This window comes from Colossoma macropomum, unplaced genomic scaffold (assembly GCF_904425465.1).
Source record: "Colossoma macropomum unplaced genomic scaffold, Colossoma_macropomum, whole genome shotgun sequence".
NCBI lineage: Eukaryota > Metazoa > Chordata > Actinopteri > Characiformes > Serrasalmidae > Colossoma > Colossoma macropomum.
The window spans coordinates 29,588,885-29,612,511 of record NW_023494787.1 but is presented as its reverse complement, the minus strand read 5'-3'; the positions used below and the strand labels follow the sequence as shown (position 1 = coordinate 29,612,511).

At 38.5% G+C, this 23,627-nt stretch overlaps 2 protein-coding genes across 4 annotated transcripts; one reads left to right on the top strand and one right to left on the bottom strand.

Annotated features, from left to right (window-relative positions):
• Positions 1 to 127: 127 nt before the first annotated feature.
• On the bottom strand, positions 128 to 13,227 carry ube2ia (ubiquitin-conjugating enzyme E2Ia). The gene is made up of 7 exons (XM_036566808.1): positions 13,084 to 13,227; positions 12,274 to 12,372; positions 6,735 to 6,818; positions 6,519 to 6,591; positions 6,299 to 6,408; positions 1,251 to 1,330; positions 128 to 1,096 (listed from the first exon to the last, which is right to left on the bottom strand). Exons 2-7 carry the CDS (start codon positions 12,337 to 12,339, stop codon positions 1,036 to 1,038), a joined length of 474 nt encoding a protein of 157 aa, XP_036422701.1. The 5' UTR covers positions 12,340 to 12,372; positions 13,084 to 13,227; the 3' UTR covers positions 128 to 1,035.
• il21r.1 (interleukin 21 receptor, tandem duplicate 1) lies at positions 7,365 to 23,625 on the top strand. Of its 3 annotated transcripts, none has more exons than XM_036566804.1 (10): positions 7,365 to 7,381; positions 14,611 to 14,831; positions 15,164 to 15,292; positions 15,432 to 15,540; positions 15,891 to 16,075; positions 16,190 to 16,338; positions 16,474 to 16,654; positions 17,140 to 17,233; positions 18,092 to 18,185; positions 21,733 to 23,625. In XM_036566804.1, exons 3-10 carry the CDS (start codon positions 15,235 to 15,237, stop codon positions 22,453 to 22,455), a joined length of 1,593 nt encoding a protein of 530 aa, XP_036422697.1. In that variant the 5' UTR covers positions 7,365 to 7,381; positions 14,611 to 14,831; positions 15,164 to 15,234; the 3' UTR covers positions 22,456 to 23,625. The 3 variants fall into 3 exon arrangements, with proteins under 3 accessions (XP_036422697.1, XP_036422695.1, XP_036422696.1); XM_036566803.1 differs by lacking the exon at positions 7,365 to 7,381 and adding an exon at positions 14,259 to 14,403; XM_036566802.1 differs by lacking the exon at positions 7,365 to 7,381 and having other exon boundaries at positions 14,236 to 14,831.
• Positions 23,626 to 23,627: the final 2 nt, after the last annotated feature.

Here is a 23,627-nt window from a genome sequence, read left to right as displayed (position 1 = left end):
ACAGTAAAAGGAGTTCAATGACAAATGAACTCGCTGTTCTTTCCTTTAAAAAGGAAGAAATACAGAGTGAATAAATTTGTATAAGAAGGAAAGGATTTTGCAGCATGTATATTCACAACACTAAAACTGGCTTTGTATAAACATTTTATTTACTCTAAACACTTACATGAACAAAAACACCATATAAACACAAAGATTGATGCAGCGACACACTAACCCGCCTTCCGGTTTTGATTCAGAGGCCTTTTTTTTTTAATCTTTTTTTCTGCAGAACATACTTAGTTGGCCAAGGCAGCACAATGCTATCATACTGTATATTACAACATGCTGTCTACACTGCCCGAACCAGGAATGGAAAGTTCTATCGAGACACTAATTCAAAATCAAGAAAGTATAAAAGTATCATTTTACAGCAGTTGAAATACTGACATTTAAGTAATAGAGTCTTACACATCATTAAAACCATGGAAGAGTCTAAAGGAGGCCAGTCTGAAAGAATGAAAATAAAAGCAAACAAAAAAAAAAAAGTTAAACGTTCATATCTTTGTTTGGAATATAATTTCATTATGCTGCATGTGGATTATTTTTCAGTGACTTTTTGCAAATATGAAGTTTTGTAACAAAGTATCCCCAAACTGTCCAGAACAGAAGAGCTACAGTACTGTGTTCCCTGCTCAAACACACCCAATTCACTTCATCAGCTTATCAACAAGCCGCTCATGAGTCAGGCAGGCTAGAGCAGGGAAGACGCTGAACCGTGCGCACTTGTGACTACCCGGGATTGGAGTGCTTGTGCCATGAATTAGCTTCAACTGGGGGCAAAAAGGTGACTCTTACCTCTTTCGAAAGAAAATAGAGCCAACAGTGCTTTGTTAGATGAGTGTCACTGGACTGACAATGGCACAACATTCAGTTTTCTTTAAACCCAGGTGGAAATTAGTGTGAAATGTAAAAGGGTTAAGGAGGGGAGAGCTAAGGAGGACTGCAGGGATCTTTTCAAAACTCATTCTTTCCATCACGACAAAATCTTGAGGCTTACGAAGAAAACTTTTTGGCTTGTGCTCGGACCCTTTTTTCGTATTCCACTCTGTTTTGGCTGCAAAGGGGGGAAAAAAAGGCAACATGCAATTAAAACTGAGCTAATCAGCGAACACCCATAATTAACTGGAAATCAAATTTGGAAAATCGTGATTGCTTACACAAAGATCGCACTTGTAATTTCAGGTTACAACAGACTTTGACGTGCTTACCAGTAAATTGTATATGCCTCAGCTTGTGCAGGGTCCTGAATATTTGGCTCATTTAGGAGTTCTTGGATTCCTAGCAAGATCTAGAAAAACAAGAAGAATCTCAGACAAAAGGAACCAGTCTTGTTTCATGAGATCATGCTGCCCCCTTCAGGGATGCAGCCTAAAGAACAATTAAGATGTTACTTTTTGCTGACACCCATTAGTTGGAAAACATGTTTGGTAATCAAATGCAATCACACTGAAGTCATTCAATATTGTGTATTGGGGCAGAGAAGGCAAAACCATTAAGCCTAATACAGAATCATTAAAATGTAACAGGTTCTCAATCACAGTCCAGGTCACCCTACACTATGAATGTGTGTCTCATTTAGTACACCCAAATCTAATCTAACTATTCAACCATTCTCCCATCTAGTCTGCAAAGGGGCTTCTGGCTTTAAAACTCCTATGGTCTTGCAGTGGCAGAGCAAGAGGTAAATTAGATCCACCTTATCAGAGAATCCTATGAACCCATAAGCACCACCCGCACTTTTTCCCCCTCAGCTGGATCTCTACTCTCTGCAGGTAGGTGTTTGTTATGGAAATGAAGGAAGCATACTGAACATATTTGGGGCAGTAAACAATCTAATGCATTGCTTCTGTTGCACACAGGCTTACAATGACACTATAATACAGACTGCTTTTATAATTTTCAGTATGCATCAGTCATCCACACAAGCTGAAAAGTCAGCTAGCTCAAATCATACTAGCAAGCTAACTCCCTTAGTAAGTAACCTACGAGTGCCACATGATTTACATTTTGCCTTCCTGATAAACCTACACCTTGGATTCTTGCATATGATTTGCAACAAATTATTTCAAAGTTGTGCAAGATCAGAACCTCAATGAAGATAAATCAAAAACACAATAACAGCAGATAGGAAAGGGGAATTCCACAGATTTCAAATTTGGTTTTATGGTTAAGACAAACAAAGGCAGAGTGGTCAAGATTGGTCAGTGTTCATGATGAGAATGAGACATCCGAAGAAAAGCTACCTCAGAGCAAGATATTACACAAAATGGTTACAAATACATGCCCTGATGTCATTGACAGTTTTGAGAAGGTTTTTTATGGTGGTCATTTATCATGGAGTTACATGCAAGGCATTGTTACTTAAACCCCCAAAAGACCTTAGCTATACATGTAGGTTTTCTGGTCATTTCTTACCACCATCTGTAGGCCTGGGCAATAGGGTGATGTAACTGGATATTGTCAACAATGGACAAGTAACCCAATGGCAAAGTGTAAAAAGTGATAATCGCTGTTTTGGCAAAAGAACTAAAAGAGGATTAGAGAGGACTAATTTACCATTAAAACAGCTCGAAAAATACACTGGGAAACTGTGGGTCACGTTTAAGAAGTGTGCGGGCTTGCACACGAGCAGTCAGGTAGTTAGTTTCACACAAAATCAAAATGAATTTCAACATCTTTTGGAACTTCAGCTTGCCTCAAAAGTGATTCGCTGCAGTTATAAAAAAAAAAAGAAATAAAAAAAGGCTAAAGTGACAAAGTTAACGTAGAGCAGCCAAGTTAACTAACCTGAGGAGAAAAAAAAAAACAAAAAAACGCACGTTTGCAGTAACGTTTAAAACGACAGATGAAGTAGTTCTCAAAAGAAGCTGGTTTACTCAGCAATATTTAATGCAAGTTAAAGATTTTTCATTAAAACAGTTCATAACTGAACATTTTGGGGGGGGGTAATCTCAATTTTTAATTAGAAATTGTGTTACCATTGTAAAGATGTCAGCAAGTTTCTCTTGAAAGAATTCTTCAAATTTTGAAAAGCACATGGCATTGTCCTACAGTAATTTAAAGCCATCACAAAAAAGATTAACCCCAAACAACTAAGGAAACTGCAATAAGTCATACATTTTGCAATGTGTCAACTCAAATGTTAGATCACAACTTACAGCCTAACATGCAACAATATTCTTCCATTTCATCCTTATGATTAATCTTAAGTTGAATTAGTCATGATTTGATGTGAATGGTTATTTGGTAAGTTGTATAATAAAGCATAATACCTTCTTCTACTGATCTCTCGGTGCCTGACCGATACTCTTACATGTTTGCCACAATTTTTTTTTCCTTTTAAATTACGGCTTTTTAAAAAAGGTAAAGAATTTTGGAATCTCTGAAAGACTAGGCTTACGTTGTTCAATTAATATTTTACTGATTAGTCTTTGTCCTAAGGTACTGATTACAATAACAGGAAGATTCCTTAACCACTGATGTTGCCCATAACAGCTCTAATTTGATTCTAATCACTCAAACAGCTAGGGTCCACCAATGGCAACAGAGAAAGACAATATTAAATCCACATTTAACTTTAACATTTAATTTTATAAATTAACAGCTCTAAAGTTACCGTTAGCTGCAGATCGGCTTGAATCGGATCCCTAACTGGCCATCTCTAGTTCAACAGTAACGATCAGTGAGTCAATTCATGCATGCCATATTTGCATAAATATATACTCCCTTTTTCTTTTTAATAAAAGCACAGGAGGTAAGGAGATTGATACTGCCTGAGGCATCTTGGTCCTGCCACTGTGACTTTCACAAGGTCTCATTTCTTCTGATCATTTAAGCCAATTTCAGGAGCCTGTAGGTTCACCTGAACTTGGTTGGTACTGCAATCCAGTTTGTACTTACAGTACAGTCTCAGTAACCTTCCCAAGCTGACCTGGCTGTTGTCTTCTACATATTCTAAATTTAGCACCAATATGAGAATTGTGGGCTGATGCAGAGGTGTGTCATGTACATATTTGCTGATGTTGACACAAACACAGAACTGAAAGAAACAAGAAGTAGATCCTCCTCGATTAGTATTACAGAGAAATAACATTTGCCTAAACTTAAGAACGCAGCAAAACGAATGAAATGCAGATATTTGAAAACAGTAGCCCAGCAAACAACCACTTAGGTTCTTGTTCAGCTGTAATGACTTGCATATTCTCCCTTTTTTTTTTTTAAAACAAAAACTCAGGGTTTGGCCAGAGAGTCAAGAGTCCAACTTTTGTTTCATTTTCAGTAGCTAACATTCTTTGGTCTGTTGCTTAGTAACAAGAGACAAATGCATTTTGGTACACATTCAGCTGATGTAGTGTTCTACGGTATTCACTACTTTCCTAAAATTGAGTGCATTGTGAGGAAACTACCACCCTCAAAAATCACTCTGGAGTTCAATTTTATGACCGACACAGAGGAAAAATGACCGAAGTATGCAACAGTGCATTTTAGTCACAGCCAATGATGCATGCATTTGTCTAACTACATGATCACATAAGGAGAATGTGTGCTGTACAGTTTGAGGGGACAGCCATCAAAAAGTTAAACATTTTACTGTGTTCCTATGTAAGCTAAGCACCATGACCATGCTTAAATTACCTCAGCGTTAGCCATGTAAAAGCCACCTAAACTCAAGCATTTCTGAACACTAATTGCCACAACCACTGGCTGGTCTACATGACATTAGGAAACCAAAGTAACACCACCTGGTTTTATCTACAGACATCACATTTTCTCTCCAGTTCTCATATAGCTTTTTTCCTTCACTTCGCAGCACCTGCTCATCCAGCACCAAATCAGCAGCATTCAGAAGCCCAATTTTAATTATGTTCAACTCTGCAGGAAACCAGATCTCCAGGAGGAGGGTTGGTGACCACTGCTGTAAGCAAACTCCATGCTATAGCAACAATGCTATGTTCAGACTGCAGGCAAATCAGATTTGTTTCTCAAACCAGATCTTTTTATGATTATCGTCCGCACTGTTATTTGCAAGTGATCAGACTGGATTTGCATGTCATTGCTGTGCTAACAACTTGGGCATCAGTAACTACATAGCCAAGTGGATTTCAAAACACAGATACAGGACAGATGGAGCTGCACCATCTCACACTCAAAACTCTTCAAAGTTGTCTGGCATAAACATGAATCTTCGGCGCTCTCCGTGAATTTCAGCATTCCCGTCACTGTGGATTTGACCTTGCCGTTGTTTGTCACATTGTGAGAGATGTAAAAGACAGAAAATCCAGACTGAGACATCTGTAAAAATCTGACTGGAATTGCATTTCAAACCACCTCCAAATGAGGTTTGGATCCAATTTTCCAAACAAAAAAAAGGTTTTACAAAATACAAAAGTAAACATTCATTTTTAGCACACACTAGTCCATTACAATTTACTACAGTGTAAGAGTCATACAAAAGTACTTTGCTATAGCAGTGCGCCAGAACAGGAAAACAACTCCAGTCTGCCATGTGGGGAAATGTGTTATCCACTCTACTGTTAAACTAAGTCAGTACCTACTGGGAACTACATACAAGTTAAAACCAATTTTTCTATATTGTTCACACAGAGATGCAACAAAAGACTGTCTTTAAAATGTTCTGGCTCAAAAATCTGAGTGCCTAAACTGCAGTCTGAGCTGTTGCAAAATACCTGACATATACAAACATGTGCATGCATTCTGTATTAATGCGCCAACATAATACAAACCCATTGTGCTGTTTACAGTATAGATATACACAAGTTTAAACATCCTTGGTCAAATTACACACTGTTGACTTAAGTGGAAAATTAACCAACATCCTCTACAGGGAAAAAACATGGCACTTCTGCACTTTGTACACTTGTCTACTGTATGCTAAATGTCATGCACTCAACTGCGACTAAGCAAAACTAGGCCTAGTCTTGTTTTCGATATTCACATCACCCTGCACATTGCTTACTTTTCATGGGCAGCTCCCAATTCAACTTAAGACAGACAACTATGACAGAAGCCTGGTGAACATTTTTGACTTAACTGCCCCAACAGTTTTAAAGGTCCCTGCAAAGTTAGTTAATAAAGATAAGGGATGTTTATGCACCAGTGAAACTGTAAAGTTACTAAGGCATCTATTTTTGGATCAGTGTTTACTTCCTTCAACAAGCAGCAAGCTGCATCTGCAGCAGCTAATAATACATTACGGGTAAAATAAGAGGGAAGTCATCAGTTCTTTTCTGCTTACTTGCTTGATTGTAATAGCCGGCCTCCAGTCTTTGTCTTCCTCTAAAATCGATAGGCACACAGTGCCAGACGGATATACATTGGGATGGAATAGGGGAGGCTCAAATTTACCTGATGAAAGCAATGGCTTTTTTAGACAAATGCAACATTCAGAAGTAATTGCTTTACTGTACAACAATGAATATAAAGTGGTAACATTAGAACATCAAGTCATAACTCACACTTTGGCGGGGAAGAAGGGTAGTCATCCTTAAAGAGCATCCGCAGTTTAAACAAGCCTCCCTCCCAAGGCGTCTGAAAGAGAAAGATACAGCGCAAACATAGTTGGATACTTTATTCAACATCAACCAGATGTCAAAACAGTTCAATTTATACAAATAACCTGATGAATATGCATAAGTTAAACACTCAGCTGTGTCAGTGAGAGAGATTCTCACCCCTTTTTTTCCAGGGATAGCACACTCCCAATTCATCAGGTTCATTGTTCCATCAGGGTTTTTGGTCGGCACAGCTACGAAACCCTGCCAAAGAAAACGTGTTAACCTCAACATGCTGAGATGGCTAGGCCACATATAAAGGGGAGGAAACACTTGCCAGAACTTACTACCCTGTCTGGTTGGGAGCATCACACATGAAGGCATGTAGTAACAAAGACTGAAGAAACTAGTGCAATTATAAAAATTCAAATGTTCTTCAAAAAAACCCAAGTCAAGACAAAAACAAGGGGTGTACAAAACGTAAATGTACAATTGTGTGCAAATCCGAACGCAATTCTTTTGCTTGAGAAAGAAAAAACACTATTTTGAACTGGTCCATCTCAAACCCAGACACTCAAACTCAGTTTAAATTGTTCACATTTCAGCTGGAGTGTTTTCACTGCATTCACTAAAACCTAAATGCTCACCCCCAGAGCTTCAGTCAGTGCCTTATTAAAAAAAAAATGTGTTTGCACAATACAGTGGAAACAATGTGGGTGGGGGTATTAACACTCAGCCTGCATATATTGGGGCATACAGTCTTTATGACTGACAACTAAATACTGGTCCTGCAACTCCATTTACTTCTAGGTGGAAATATGATTAAGGTATGTTGCCTTTAAATTTATAATAATAAAGTACAGTTCTTAAGCTTTGATTCTATTATTGCTATAAACTGAGTCAGCAGCAGTCATTTCAGGTCACGATAAAGTAAGAAAGCAGCAGTGAGCTCTATACTAGCTAGTGTGGACAGTTACTGGAACTTTGATATCACTCTGCAAAAAGGGGATTCATGGAAAAAATGTCATTTGACTCATACAAAAAAAAAAAGCCTGGTGCTTTTGGATAAGCGTAGAGCTGGGCAATGGCAGTTTATGATAAATTGTCAATACACTTATGAGCATGGATCATGGATATTAGCACTGCAAGTTTCATTAAAATTAGGCTTATTTAACTTGATTTAGTGCAGTACAGTTTGTGAAACACTGAATAAAATCCTTGTATTTATGGTTTGATTTTTTGTAGAATTTCTTGTCTCATCAAACCTCAGAAAAATTAAATGCTGTTAATTCTCAGGGTGTGCGACATGGCAAAACTACATCATACTTCAAGACATTTTTACAAGAACACAACATGCGTCACAATATTTAGCCTTCCTGGGATTTAATAAAAATAAAACCTATAGTGCACCTATAAATGTTTTACAAACTGCACTCCAAATGTGTCAAAATAATCAATAATCAAGCAAGACTAATTATGCTCACTTTATAATTAAACATGTTATTAGTGGGCAAGTCATTAAAAATCATTTACAATTTATCTCCTTAACTATAAAACATCATTGCCCACCCCTGGCCATGCCATGTTGCTACAGATGCATATTACCCTAACTTTCATTTTGAATTATTTTACAAAACAGTACTGACAACTAAGGTTGCTCTGTTTTACATATGCCTCAAATAAGGTGTATTAATAACCTATTGTTAGAGTTTTTCTTATTCTTCTTCTTCTTTTTCTCCGATAAAATGAATCACCAAACCGCAAGTCCAAGAGACATGAAACTTGGTCAATAGGTAGTAGTCCCTCCCGCTACTCAGGCGCGCGACATGAGCCCGATCGGCCTAAAGGTGGCGCTATTGTGCAACAACGCGTTTGGCTCTATAATTCCCTCCCCAGATTTTTGACAGACAAGACACATTTTTTTACTGATTCCTAGGGTCCAACAAAACAACTTTGTAATTTGGACCATTAAGCTCCGCCTACTTAGATTGAGCTAATTTGCATAATATGCAAAACCTACTTTTGCAAACTAGTCCTACAGTTTTCATCCTATCCTCATGTTTTTGGTGTCAAACAATTCAGCATAGCCTAAACCTCAATAATTATCCAGCACATTTTTAATTTTGTAAACAGTATGGCTGCCATATGCAAATTAATCCTTCTGGAAAAATCAAAATAATTCTTATTTAATCAAAAAATCTGTACCTCAAGAATCCTTCACCTAAAAAATCTGAAACTTGACAGGCTTATTCCTAATGAGACATTGAGGTAGCTTATCAATTTTTGTGCGCATAGGTCATTAGGGGGCACTAAATGCTCCATAGCTGTTTCTCAGCATCCGTACATCCGATCAAGCTGAAACTTTGCAAGTACCATTTATCACAAAGACTATAAGTGAATCTTTCAGGACACTTCGAAATATTTAAATTTATGGTCGTCATTGGCCAATAAGCTTTCAGCAGACATTTGACAGGCTTAGCCTTGGCCAATCCTCATGATACTTGACATCTATATCTCACCACCTTCTAACATCCTGTAAAATTTCAAAATATTTGGCGCTATTGAGTATATCTTCTACAGATTTTCATTTTTGGTCATATAACTTAAATGCCCTCATGCAGTACAGTTTCCCAAACAATCATTATAAGTCTATTAAAAAAGTGCATCATTTTTTCTCAATCGTTAACTGTTTGAAAATAGAACTTTTCGAACTAGTCCGTGGAATTTTAAGCTACCTTCTCAAACCTGGTCTAGAAATACTCTGTAGCCTCTCTAGGTAAATAATTATCCAGCACATTTTCAATTTTTTTGCTCATTGTGGTCTCCCTCCATCACTAAATCATTGCGGCCATAGCATTGCTAGCTTTAATTGCTATAGCTCATCAGTCATCGGTCCGATCATCTCAAAATTGTAAAGATATCTATAAATTGAGACTCACATGGCTTGCAAAATTTGATCCTGATTGGTCCATAGGGGGCGCTTTAGCACTTAAACACCTAAAATTGTTAAAACTGTTATTACAACAATACTACAAAGTCTACAGACAAATAACATGTCTTGATTCAGTTCACTGATCTGAATAACTTTGTAATTACATGTTATGTCATAAGTTTGACTCCTTCTCTGGTATTTTGAAATTATTCATTTAAATACTACAGCTTATTATACCAAGGTCAAAAGGTCAATCTGAACAAAACTTGGTGAACATCTTTGATGAATGTCCCTGATCAATTTTCATAACATCTGGAGACCTTTGGACCAATTCTGACCCACTTTCACTGAGGTCCTTTTTGCTAAAAGGAACCTTATGAGTGCACTGTGTCTCATTATGTCATGCTTATCTAAGCCTTTAACATGGAGAAACATACTTTGCAAACACAACAAAGACAGAAATTTTACCATTACTCATGTATTTCTTCAAACCTTTGTAGATCAGTAAATTGAAATATAAACATATATTAGGTTTAAAACCCCCTGCTCATTGTTCATGACAAATGAAGGCCTGCTGATGAACTCAGACCTTTTTTCAGCCTCTCTGCCTCGGAGGCCCAAACTGCACTAGGCCTTATTAGTGCATGAGAGCTTCTTGGGCTTACGCGTGCTTGGACCTGCTCATTGCCGCTTGCGGCTATATTTTTTATTATTATTATTATTATTATTATTATTATTATTATTAGGCTCATACCATGAAAACCTGACTTTGATGTATGTATAAACACCAGTAAGTTTATAAAATCCACACATGGAAACCAAACTGTAAAGACAGCCCACTCTGAATTCTGTTTTTGTGATGTCACACAAACCATCACATTTACATATACTTATACCTACATATGCCTATTCAGTCTTTAGCAGATTAGCTCCGCCCACTCTGCTGAATGCACAATGAATGTAAACAAGCTCTGTTCAGATCTTACCATTGTTGTCCAAAGGAGGGGAAAAAAAAGACAGTATCTTTAAAAGGGAAGGCAAAAATATTCTTTTTGTTTAATGTAAGAAAATGAAAAGAGCTTTTATGCCCAGGAATTGTGGAGCATCTCTATTGGTCTGGTCATCCTGAAATTTTCACAGACTAGAAAGGCAGTCGCTGAGCTCAAATTACGCAGAAAACTAAAAATCAGATCTTTTTGTTTGGACAGCAACAATAAAGCACAGTAACAAAAACAGGCCGTTTGATTTGACAGCAAGGATGTAAAAGAATCATGTAAGTGTATTATGACTGCTGTTGGTACTACTAATACATAATACACCTGACTGCTGTACCAACAGCAGAGGCCACCACCATCTTGAGGCCACCTGCAGACACAGAATGTTTTAAAGAGCCATTTCTTATATTTTACTTTTGAGGTCCACTTATGACAGCTATGCTTCATTTTCACACTATTGTGAAAACTCTTAATCCAATAGGTTTTAACAGGCCGACTGTTATTGTGCCTTTGAGAGTGAAATATGCAAGTGATCTCAGTTCTGATTGACGGCTCTGTGTTGTGCCTTATTCAAAAAGCAGTCCAGGCTGAAACACACTTCATTACTTCGATATGTATGGGTGGGTTAAACTGCAGTAGGCTGAAGAGGCAGGATGTTGTGTAAATGAGCTGGTTTTTCTGACAAATTCAAAACAGGCAATTTTTGTGGCTTAGTTGTGGCATGGACTAGCGAGTGAAGGGCAAGTTTTAAACGTTTATTTTTATTTGATTTAATGCAGCTCTGGATGTGAAAAGTTATATACAAATCATTCAGTTCATAGTTTGACAATATTTTTGAAAACCTGACTATTTTGTCTGTTCCAACTTATCAGCTGTCATAATGGGACACTGTACTGCAAAAACTTAGTATTGTTATGTTCAATTTTTTGCCATATCCTCAACCTTTAATATTACATTAAGATAAATTTAGAGAGGGACAAAAATGTGAATTTCCATGACATTGGACCTTTAATTTCACAGGACAGACCTTAAATGGGAACTCCATTGATTTTTTTAAAAAAAATTTACATAATTCAGTGGCATAAATGTAGTCATTTAAAGTGAGTTAATGCAAAACACTAGAAGTAAGCAAGTTCTAGACAAATGTACTGATTTCTTTACAGCGGTGGTGATAGGAACCAGAAGTCAAAATGACAATATAAACACAGTCCAAAGCCACCAGTAAACATTCTTGTATCCGAGATATGTAATGCAATGGGTAAAATAATGATAAATCTCAAAAATAAGGCTTCTTTGGGGACTATTTTGCTTCACCACTCTGCATGTGTGTCTGTCCTTTAAATGATTAAAATGTTTTAGGCCATAACCTTCACAAAATTATCATAAAACAACGTATCTGGCAGACAGTAACTTTTGAGTAAATTTAATTTATAACTTTTTATGAGGGCTTTAAGAGCCATTAAACTCTTATGTCTGGTTCCCATCACCACCCCTGTGAATAATTTAACCTCTAATTTTCTCTGGAATTAAGCATTCCACATTAAATCATTCTGAATGACTTTACACTTAATTACGCTTAAGTTCTGAAAATTCGGTGAAAATGTCCTTTAAGTTAACACTGAATGAACCAGATATCCAGATAACCAGACTAATATCAGCAGATGGGATTATACACACGTCTATGCTATACTCTATATGGAGTAACACTGTGCCTGGAAAACGAATATTTGGTACACTGCAACGTTCCATGAGAAAAGTCACGGTAACAGATTTAAAAGCCCCTCATACTTACAAATGGATGATCTTTCCGCCAAGCCTTTCGTTCTTGTGCGAGACGACTTAACGCTATACCAGACATGACTTATGGTTCCTTAAAATGATGGAGGCAAACCTGGGAAGAACGTGTGAGTGAGAGGGATGGAAACTGCACAGGAGAACAACTCAAACTCAAACACTCAACTACCAAAAACTTAATAGCAGAACATAAAACTAATTAAAGTAACTAGAAAATACATATTTAAAACGGCTCCACAGGACCAGTAACCCGTAAGCGAATAGTTATTTATCAGTTAACATCAATGACTGGAGAGTAAATCTGTATAGAATTAGCCTAACAGCACATGAAGTAACATACAAATAAAAAGTTGAATAAATGAAAAATCTAAAGTTGCACAAATGCTTCGTTCATACGATAACGAAACACTTTAGAGTCGTTAAAAATGTGCACAACTTTGAGCCATTTCATTTACTTTGTTCATACTGGCGCAAAAACCAAAGCAAGCTGAAGCCATCACCATCATCTGGCGCAAAAAACGAAGGCAAGGAATCTCACTGCGCACTTCTACTCTTTTCGATGGGAAGTGACTGAAATACCGCTTCACATCCTAACCTGAAGCTAAGAGTGGCTTAATAAGACCAGTGTTTGCTCAAGAAAGACAATATTTATCATGTTTTATCACAGACGAGCTCATAAAGCCACACGGCTAACATTAGCCACTGCTAACAAGCGAGCTAGCGGCACTGCAAAGCGAACAAAAACAGCACCGCACATCTCCGCCGAACGGGGACTGGTTTTCGTGTTTAGCTTCATTTCCACACTCACCCTTGATTAAATAAAACACGTTGCAGTTTTTTCCGATAATATATGACTGTTATGAAGACTAACGTGGCTCAAACTTCAAACAAATTTCCTCGCTAAGCAGCCGGACGGCGAAGTTTCCCTCCTCTAAAAACAGTGAATAAATAGGACCGCTGAGGAGAGCGCCGAGTGCCTGATTAAAAAACCATCGTTAATTACAGGCCGCGTCTCAGCGTGGATTTGATTTCTTTATGTTTTCATTGAGAACAGCTGCTAGAAATCAGCAGTAAAAGTCATTTTTGGATAACACAAAAAATGGAACCACCTAAAAGGGAACTCCTTCGATTTTTCAAATGTTCTGCATAATTAAATTTGAGATGAAAACAGTCATTCAGAGTGATTTTACGTAAAAGGCTCCTTTCAAGATTTGTTCGCAGTGGTGGTGACAGGAACCGGACATCTGAAGAGTATAATGACTCTAAAAGCTTGCTGACGGAAAGCTGAAATGGTTATGAATACTCAGCCTGATGCCTGAGACATTGTTGAACGATAGTTTTGAGAATAAAAAAATGGCCCAAAACGTATTAAAATCACTGTATTTTAATATATTAATGGTGGATGGATACATGAAGGGTGTTCTACGGCAAAATAGTCCCCAAAGAAAACTTATTTTTTAAAGATCTACCTCTATTTTACCATAATCAACAATGCATAAAAAACTCAGATGGCATGTGTAGGTTCACTGGTGGTTTTGGATAGCAAATAAAAAGGCTGTATTTGTGTTGTAGACGTCACGACCCCTGGTTCCTATCACCACCACTGTAAATATATCAGAGTCGGCAAGTGAATCTACAAATGAACAATTTCATATCAGTCCACTCTGGATGATTGTTTACATCTCAATGACTGCATTATGCAGACTGTAGTGACTGAATTAGAAAAAGTGGTGGAATTCCCCTTTAAGAAAACAAGGTAAACATGACCCTCAGAGAGCACGAGAAAAAAAAAAAAGTATAGTTTGGGAGAAATCAAGTAAAAGCAAGAATAGACGAGCAATGTAGACTCAATACAATGTTTAACATGTGAAACTATCAACCGTGGATGCAATTCGAGTGTCTGTCTTCTCTGACAGGCGATGTGCTGGGCAGCTGTTTTTAAAGACGCAGCACTAGAAGAACTACAAATACCAGAGTGACCAACAGGATCGCGCGCGCAACACACGGATGAGTGATGTGTAGTTGATACAGTAGTTAACATTACAGTGAACGTTGAGCATTTTCTTACGACCACAGCTACTTTTGAAAACTTTTTTTTTCTTCGGTCCTTCGTCCAAGCGCTGACCAGGTCAGCACTGGTTTTGTTGCTCATTTTAATCTGAGCAACTGTGAATTGTATGTCTGCTAATATTTTAGTCTAATGAAACGGGTTGTTTTATGAAAATGCATCTTCATGTTTATCCTGTTGTCTGTTACTGATGATACTGCATTTTTGAGAGCATGAAAAATACAGACAGTACAAGAGGCGGTGCTTCACTGTTCGACTCGTTTGCAGGTCACCACAAAACCACATCCTTGGTGAACGCTGGCCCCAGACGTCATCTGTTGAATGACTGAACCTGTAGATCGATAGCAGAGTTACAGTATTTCAGCACGCATTGTTAAAAAATAATGTTTGCTAGGATCAATTCAGCGGGCTTTCAGTCATCGGTGAGGATGTCTTTCATTGGGATTTGAATATGTGTGGTACAGATCATTCTCTGGGAGCTTATCCAGGTAAGTCAATAATTCTTCATTCTCATTGTTTTCCCCTCAGCAGGCGCGCAGGCTAGATCCAAAGATTACTCGGTTCTTGCTCCTTCTTTCACCTCCTCTTTTCCTCTTCCTCATTAGAAGTGAAATCAGTGGAAGTGAAAATGATTTCATTTCTTGTTTATTTTATGTGCCAGTGTTTCATTATTTGTTTTTTTGTGCCTGGTGCTGCCTTGTTTTCTGAGCTCCACTGAGTAAGAAACGAATCCACTTAGATTTTATGTATTGTTTAGAAGTTTGGAAAAATAAGATGTAATTAGGTTTTTTTTTTTCTTTCTTTTTATTTCAAATTACAGATTTAGCCTTAGTGCTGTGTAAAGAGCAACTGAGCTGAGCTGGGCGCTGAGTTTGCCTGTGGTTCATCATAATGGCTGCTGTATGCCAAGCCATTTTCCTCCTTGTGGTCTGTGGACTCGTCCAGCAGAGTAAGTCTAATTTCCTTCACTTTCCTCAAGAGTGCTGTTCTTGTGTTGATTTATGTCAGCATAAAATCCACTAGCTGTGAAAGTCAGCAGTGCCTCGGTTAAAAGGTGACCCCTGCAATGACCATTTTTGTTTTTGCAGTTGACTGTGCGTGCAATGTAACTTGCACCACAGACTACCTCTCGAGACTCAATTGTTCCACTTCAGCCTCGGAAGGTCCGGTGTCTTGTGATGTCGAGGCAGAGTGCAGGTTACAGTTCACTTTGTTTTCATCTTCTTCCTTTCTAAGCCTGTAGTGAACTTAGTTATCAAAGGTGTTCTTTTATTTAATGTCTGCCCAAAAGCCTTTCAGCTAGTGTATGAAGTGTCAGCCAGTGTATGAAGTGGACAAAGTATTGTTTTTTTATTTGTTTTTTGTCTTATATAGTCTTTTGGTTGCCTTAGCACATTTTACAGTTTGTTTTCAAGGGCACTGCTTAATTCAACATCTCTTGTAAAAGCTTGTCAGCCAGAATATAGACAAAGTTTGCAATATGGACAAAGACTTTTACTTACTTTTACCTGATTTGCTCACCACATAGTTGTATTTGTGTTTTTCAGAGATGAGATTGACTCTCTGGATGGGAGCTGTGTCATAAGGTCGCCACAACAGTGGTGCATAATCGAACCGGAGGGTTTTTACCAGATGGCTGCCCTTGATACAATATGTACACTAAAAGTAAAACAGTCAAACCAGCAACAGGAGACGAAGTATACTTCAAAGAAAGTGTGTTTAAGTGCTATCGGTATGTATCTACTAGTTTGTGTCTGGTCATAATTCATCTTTTCATTTCTCTCAAATCTCTTTATACAAATGCACGTTTAACTTCTCTGCTCTTTTTTTCTTCATGTTCTTAAAGTTAAGCCACAGCAGCCCTTCAATCTAACTCTTACGAAGAGTAATGGGGATTTCAACCTTTCCTGGGAAATGGCTTATGTCTCAGATGGTGGCCTGGATGGTCTTTTGATGTACATGGTGCGTTTAAGGCCAGCAGATGATCTGAATGAGGTAAGATGTTCGGACTGCTTTTTCATAGGTGTGAACTGAACAGTTAAGCGTTGTATATGAAAGGCAAACATGACTTGTTACTGATCTTTCACTCAAAATATGCAGCTGATCTTTCATGTGAAATTTACTCCGCAGAAACACAGAAAGGAATTCTATGTCAGAGATGACCGCAGGTACCAGGAAATCCGGTGTGAGCTGCTCTTGCCGGGTAGGGCGTATGTGGCCTCTGTCCAGGCCACGGTCAATTCCGAAAGTTTTCCTTCAAGTCAATGGAGCGAGTGGAGCACCAGCTCTGAGTGGAGCTGCCCCCACACTGGTAAAGCAACAAGATCAACTGTAGTATCTTCACAGACTCTGACTTACTGAAGGCTAGTACATGTTCAAAATGCTAGTTCTCCCTCAAAACCCTTATTTGCTATAAAGCAGTGGTCAAAAAAACATCAAGTATACATGTGGTGTTCCTGGAATCTTGTGTTAAGAGTTCAGTAAATCGAAGCCCTGCTTCATTTCAATTTCAGTTCATGGAAGTTTTAGGTTGTGAAAGTTATTTGCAACTTGCAAAAGGTCAGCACAGCCAGTATGGAGTGTATTTGTGTTTATGCAGAGGAAGCCTTTGTTGGTTCAGATCACCGTAAATGTTTTTAATGTTTTTAATAACTTGTTCCATGTCTTGAGAAAACATGCCCAGTGAAACCACACTCAGCGTCTGTTTTTTGATTGGGATGATAATCTCTAATCCTGAATGATTCATTGTAAAGGTGATTTTGAAACATCTGATATGAACTGCTTTCATTATTACAGATTCTTCTGCTCTCATGGGTCCAAACCGATACCTTCTCTTGCTCTTGCTGTCGGTACTGCTCCTGTTTGTACTCTTGTTCTTCTTTGGAAAGCAGTGAGTTCAATTTTTTCATTCTTTTATGCACTTTCCATACAAAATCATTATCTCGTTACATAACTTATTTATATAATTCTATGTAAGAATTTTGTATAATTCCTATATAAAGTCTTTTAAAAGTTTCTATATTCATATATAAGTTTACATAGTTATAGAGAATCATAGGATCTTATAATCCAATAATCCAGCTCTTCAAATGACACTGATCCACATCATCTCATCCTTCTCTGCAAGGCACCCCCCCATCTTTCTTCTGCCTACCTGAGATCACACTTGGCTCTCTTCTAATTACTTGGCCTAAAGGATAGAGGAGAATTAGGCAATTTAGCTGATTTGAAACCTTGATAATGCCTCCACCTTTTCCAGTAATTGATATCACTTCTTTTTACCGTATGCGCATCATCCCTTCAAGCCTCCCACGTTCACAAAAACCACAACGGCAGCAAAGTACCGCTTGCAGTCAGCCTTCGGTTCATGTAGGCAAGAAGGTGGAGGAAGTCAGACGTGCATGCACTTCTGGTGCATCAAACGTTCTAACCTTTCAGTGCACTAAATTCTCATCTAAATTGAAATGGCCCTGAATTTCAGTTGACATCATTTCTTTTGAAAGTGGCTACTGTTTGTTCTCTGGCTGCAGACACCATCACATAGTCTTGCAGCGCTCATTTGTTTAAGAAACCCTGCACTTTTAAAAATAAAAGGTTTCTAAATGGTTCTTGGCTTGAAAGTTCATCACACTCTCACATCACATTTGCAAGATAAAGAACCAGCCACTGAAGAGGTGCAAAATGTTTTTGTAATCTATGGCATTTTTTTTAAGCTCAAACTATACTGTTTGTGTTCCCTCATCTATAGGGGGTGGCATAAGAAGCTGGGTCTGTTTCAGTACATCCCAAACCCCCAAGACTTCTTCAAACCCTTGTACCACACATATCAAGGGGACTTTAAGGTAAGGAAAACGTAGCTGTGGTACCAAGAAGTTGGGGTGATGCTTTTTTCATTTCAGCGGAAATGTCTTTGTCTATCCCTGTAGGGCAGCTTTTGCTTTTGATTTGCTTTTTTTGCATCTTCAGCTATATCATTCTTTAGCAGCAGGTGTTGTTCACAAGAGGGACTGTGTGCTCGGAGGGATTTTCGTGTTAAGCCTAACACAAGCCTCGTCACTCACCACAAGCAAGAAGGGACTATGACATTTAGCGAATGAGTCAGTCTGAAGGGGCTTCAAAAGGTGCAGGGAGGGCTGTGGAGATGACATCTGGGTGGACTTGTGTTATATGTGCAAAATGAAAGTAGCAGTTCCCCCCCTTAGATGGAAAGTACTGTGAGCTCAAACCCAAACTCAGATTAGGTGGGTAGTTATATATAGATGTTTTCATCTCAAGGGGAAATTTCATGAAGATTCCACTGGGTCAGGCAAGTTAAAGCAAAGGAACCTTCAGCGCTGGGTTCCTCGTCTCAAAGCTTTGAAAATCAGAGTTTCCCTTTTTTGTCTTGGTGGTATGTCTTGGTGGTTTGTGGCTGCGGCTGTGAAGAAAATTTTTCTTGGCTGTGAACCGAAGTGTTTAGTTACAATGACGCTTTTTCTACCATGTCACCACCCTCATCAAATCATCTTGAGCATGAAATAATTCCAGAGGAAGTGGTGACGACTAAAGGCTGGCACAAGGCCAAGAAAATAATTTGACGTGCAGAGACAAAACATGCCCAGTAGAGGACAGTGATATATATAAGTAAAGTGGCAGTAAGAATATTAACTACCTCACACTTTTAAAAAATTTACTGAATTTACTAAGAGGAGATTTACTATTTCAGGCAATCACTAGAGGTTTCCAAAGATACATTTTCTCAAAATTATTAGTCACCTAAATTTACTAAGATTAACTACAATTAACCTCAGGCAGTTACTATGAGACAATATTGGCCAACACTGTTGAACAAACACAGAAAATTTGCAAACACTGAGAATTTGCCAAATTCTCTCTTAGACCTCAGAGCCATTCACTGAGAACTTGCTGACAGGAACGAATGAATCTAATGCCATAATCTCTTATCTTCTTTGACTTATATTCACGATTAGTTCTTTTGAAACATGAGTTCATCTCCATCTCTACCAGACTACTGCTTATTTTCAGAATGAGTCAGTGATGGTGCTCTTATGACTTATGAGAATGTGACATTTAAGACATCTTACCTGATATGACTCAAGATTTCAGCTTAAGAGTGAAACATTTTCAAGTATTCGACTTGAAAATAGTTTACCCTGTTCTCCAACTAGTAACATGTACCTCTCTATTCTAAAACATGTGTTTTGTTCGACTCTGCAGTCTGTGGTTTTGAAGAGCCCCCAAGCTTTTTCGATTCGGGGTGTTGCTTAAAATAACTCACGCACTTTGCACAAAATTTGCAAAAAATATCATGCCCTTTTCCATTGGCCTTGTAAACACGTTTCTTTTTTCCACAAAAGATAAAATCATATTGTTCATATCATCAGAATCTATATTGACATTAAGATGGTAGAAATGTTAAAGTTACACAAGTTTCCACTTCCCCCAAATGTAGAAAACATGAGTCTGTTTTGAGTTTGCTTAGCCGCTCAAAATGGTTTAAAGCAAGTGCCTGATGATTTAGGCATGCAGTTCATACAGTGCTATTTTGGTAGGGCACAAGCTTCCATTACCTGTTAGCTGCAGAGCCCTTGTAACTTCAGAGACTGATTAGCCAAGGCAAGTATGAATAAATTTGGAGGGAAAATAGTAGCTATGTCTCAAAGCTAAGGATGCAGCTGAGGTAAGTTGCATTTATTGGCCATAACATCACTGAAGGCTGTCCTGTTTTGTAGGATCCTTTGAATAATAATAATAACTTTATTTATAGAGCACTTTTCATAATGGTGGCAGCTCAGAGTACTTTACAGACAGGTGGTAAAGCATAATAGTAATAGAAGAAATTACAAGTAGTAAATTAAAATCATATAAAGCAATGACATGATAAATATCAAAAGAGAAGTAGAATATTAATTAAACGCTTTCAAATTTTCCTTAAAAGTGTATACAAGGCTTAACTGTCTAATAAAAGGATGTGAAAAGAATGTGGAATTGAGTTCCACAGTTTATAAGCAGAAGAACTGAAAGAGGCCTCTCCACATTTTATAGAAGGTTTTCGCATAAGGCCAGTATCTGCAGATCTAAGAACACATATTGGAATATAAACAGACAGAGATTCTGTGAGGTACGCATGTGCTTTTATAGCCTTAAAATCTAGTAAGAGAATTTTGAAATCTATCCTAAAATATACAGGCGGCCCTCTTGTTTTTCTTAGGCTCTGTGCTGCTGCATATTGTACGAGCTGTAAAGGGTGTGTCTGTCTGTCTCTGTTCCAATATGTGATCTTAGATCTGCAGATACTGGCTTAAGGAAGCCCACTAAAAAGAGCATTACAGTGATCAACTCTGTGTGTAACAAATGCATGAACAAATTTCTTTGCATCGCTCTGTAATGTGCACCCGAAAAACTGACTGTTCGCTTCTAAGAAATTGACTTCACTGATGTATCTTTCCAGATCTTCAGTCACCCACAATCATTCATGCACAGAGGAAAACTCTGCTGCGAGTGGAGAGATGGTGTAGCTCCAGAGTTTGTTATGAAAATTCATTTCGTGTTTTTAAACATAAGAATCAAATGTGTTGCACTGTTTACGTCAGGAATACGTGACGTGTCGTCGCAGCCTGCTCAGGCTGTCTTGAATGTGCAGAAGCGCCGACAGGAGCCTTTTTAAATCCAGTGCAAGCAAAGTTCCTCCTACCTCAGCCGCAGGCCTCGCAGCCACACAGCTGTCAGATTTCTTATAGTTAGCATACTGACCTAGGATTAGGTGTCCCTTATTCTTTTAGTCCTTTTATCTATGATGAGTGATGAAGTAGCACTTCAAAATATATTGCTTGTTAAATGCAGTCACGATATTGGATATCATGTCTTTGGAATACTTACATTACGGAAGTATATGATATGCAATAAACCCTCTAACTAGTCGCAGTGTTTTTAACTGTGTGGTATGAGAACCATAACCAATCAGAGTTGCAGAAAAGAGTAACTCATTTCTGTGAGTACTTCTACTAGTCAAGTAATCCAATGAAGTACCTCATTTTGGTCAAAAAAATACAGGACAATTTTTAATTGTGTCTCATTACTGATTTACCAATAATGTGACATAAAGATTAGCCTGCATTATTTTGACCCAAATAAGTTATTTTTTATTAATGTAATACAGCAAAAGTGCCACATTATAGACTCTCCAGTGCATATTTAATATAATGTGGCATGTGATCACATGTTTGTTCATGCGTTTCTTTCGCATTTTACATGTTTATTCACAAGTGTTTTCTTGTAAGGGAATGCAAGCTGTATCACAATTGCAATATTTAGCACAATATTATCACAACAGAAAGCATTTTGTCCATATTGTGCAGCTCTCTCATGATGTTTCCTCTTCTGTTGCAGAAATGGGTCGGTCCTGTGCTCACCTTCAACAGCTTTGACATACTGGAGAAGAGCGTTCCTCTGCAGGTGCTCACTGAGAAGCAGCTGGCCTCTGTGCCGCTGCAGAGGGAGTTTCTCCAGGAGCCAGGCAGTGGCGGGACTGGCCTAGGGGACTGGAGCCTGCTCAGCCTGGTCAACGCCGGCTCCTCCAAGCGCTACTTCCTTGGAGGCAGCAGCCTGGGCACCGCACACTCCAGCGGCCACATTTCCATGGACACCGTGACTGTGTCTGGTCAAGAGGGCACCATGTCAGATTGGACCGGAGGAAGTAGCAGAAACAGACCAGACCCCGGCTTCCACGGGGCTGGTCAGAGGGCACCCGGGGTTTCAGACGAGGACGACGTCCCGGGGCTGGATGGAAGGGAAGGCTTGGAAGAACGAGGTTTCGACGATTGGCAGCTGCAGGGCAATGATATGGACAACATCGAAGAGATCTCTTTGGACTCGTACGGTTCTAACGAGCATTCGGATGATGGTTACCCTCAAATGGGCCTGGACTTGGACACCATTGACAGTGGCTTCTTGGAATCAGACTGCTCGAGCCCTATGAACTCTGAATGTGACGGAGGCGAGCACATGGATGCTGCTTTGCTAGGTGGTGGGGTGGGTGTCCATTCGAACTATGTCAAGCAGTGGGTGGCCATCACACCACTGTCAGAAGACCAAAGCAACTCTGAGCAGTAGAGTCTCTGAACTCAACAATACACTTTTTTTTTTTTCCTCTTCTTTACTAACTCTTGGACTCTAGGTTTTGGACTGTGGGTTTTGGAACTGTCAAAAACAGTTACTGAATCAGCTGGACTTGTTACATGTTTAACTCTGCATAACTGCAGACATAAGCACTTACATCACCGTCTACAGTGGCACTGTGGCAGCCACAGTAGGGAACAATAGACTTGTTTTGCTTCTAATTAAGCCTTGAGGGAAGTGAGAGAGCTGATTCTATCACCTTGTGACATGGTGTTTTATGATAAAATGCAAAACTGCATTAGATATTTCTGAGCTTTTGAAAGGCTATGCATTTTCTCTTATTTGAGGTAGACTAGGGAATACATGGTACATAGAATTATCTCTACATTGTATTTTTCTAAGATTATTTGCACAGCTCTAATGCTTGCTATCATGTTCTAGTGGGTATGAGAGAACTGACAGGGATCTGATGAGCATGTTTAAACTCAGGGAGATAAGCCAGCTCAGACATTCTTATGAAGTGCCTTCAATCTGATAATGCCGCTGGCATGTCAACCTATCAGATCTTATATACGCACAAATAGAGTTGCTGAGATCAGCTACTGACCTTTCTCGTCTTTGTTTGCACAAGTGTCGTCTAAGTGTGTGCTCAGGAAAAGCTTGCTGCAATAGCTGTAGCACTTTTGGCAGCTAGAGTTGATTTATGGCTTTATTCACTCAACCCACTCTATGTGCACCGACCTGTCCTGAAGGGTTTAGACAGAGCTGTTAGATTACCAAATAATGGTTGGAACTCTTATCCAACCATACTGTAAATGTCCACAAGCACTTGATTCACATTATGATGGAAGTGCCAGTTAAGATGACCTAAAGTACCTAATGTTTGCAAAACCAACCTTAGTTTACAAAGTGATAATGCTTAGTAAGAAATCTGAAATAATTTCTTGTAATCTGTTCTTTTAACCTACCATCAAATGATGCCATACTGCAAAAATGTATTAAATAAATAAAACTATTTTGGTTTTAAAATCATATTTATAGAAGGGAAACCTTGCAGAGACTAAGAGACTAAATGTATTATTGTATTATCAAGTAAAATACAGACTATGCCAAACAATTCAAACAAAATCAATTTATTTAATTAGATCAGATATCCCAGATTTTGT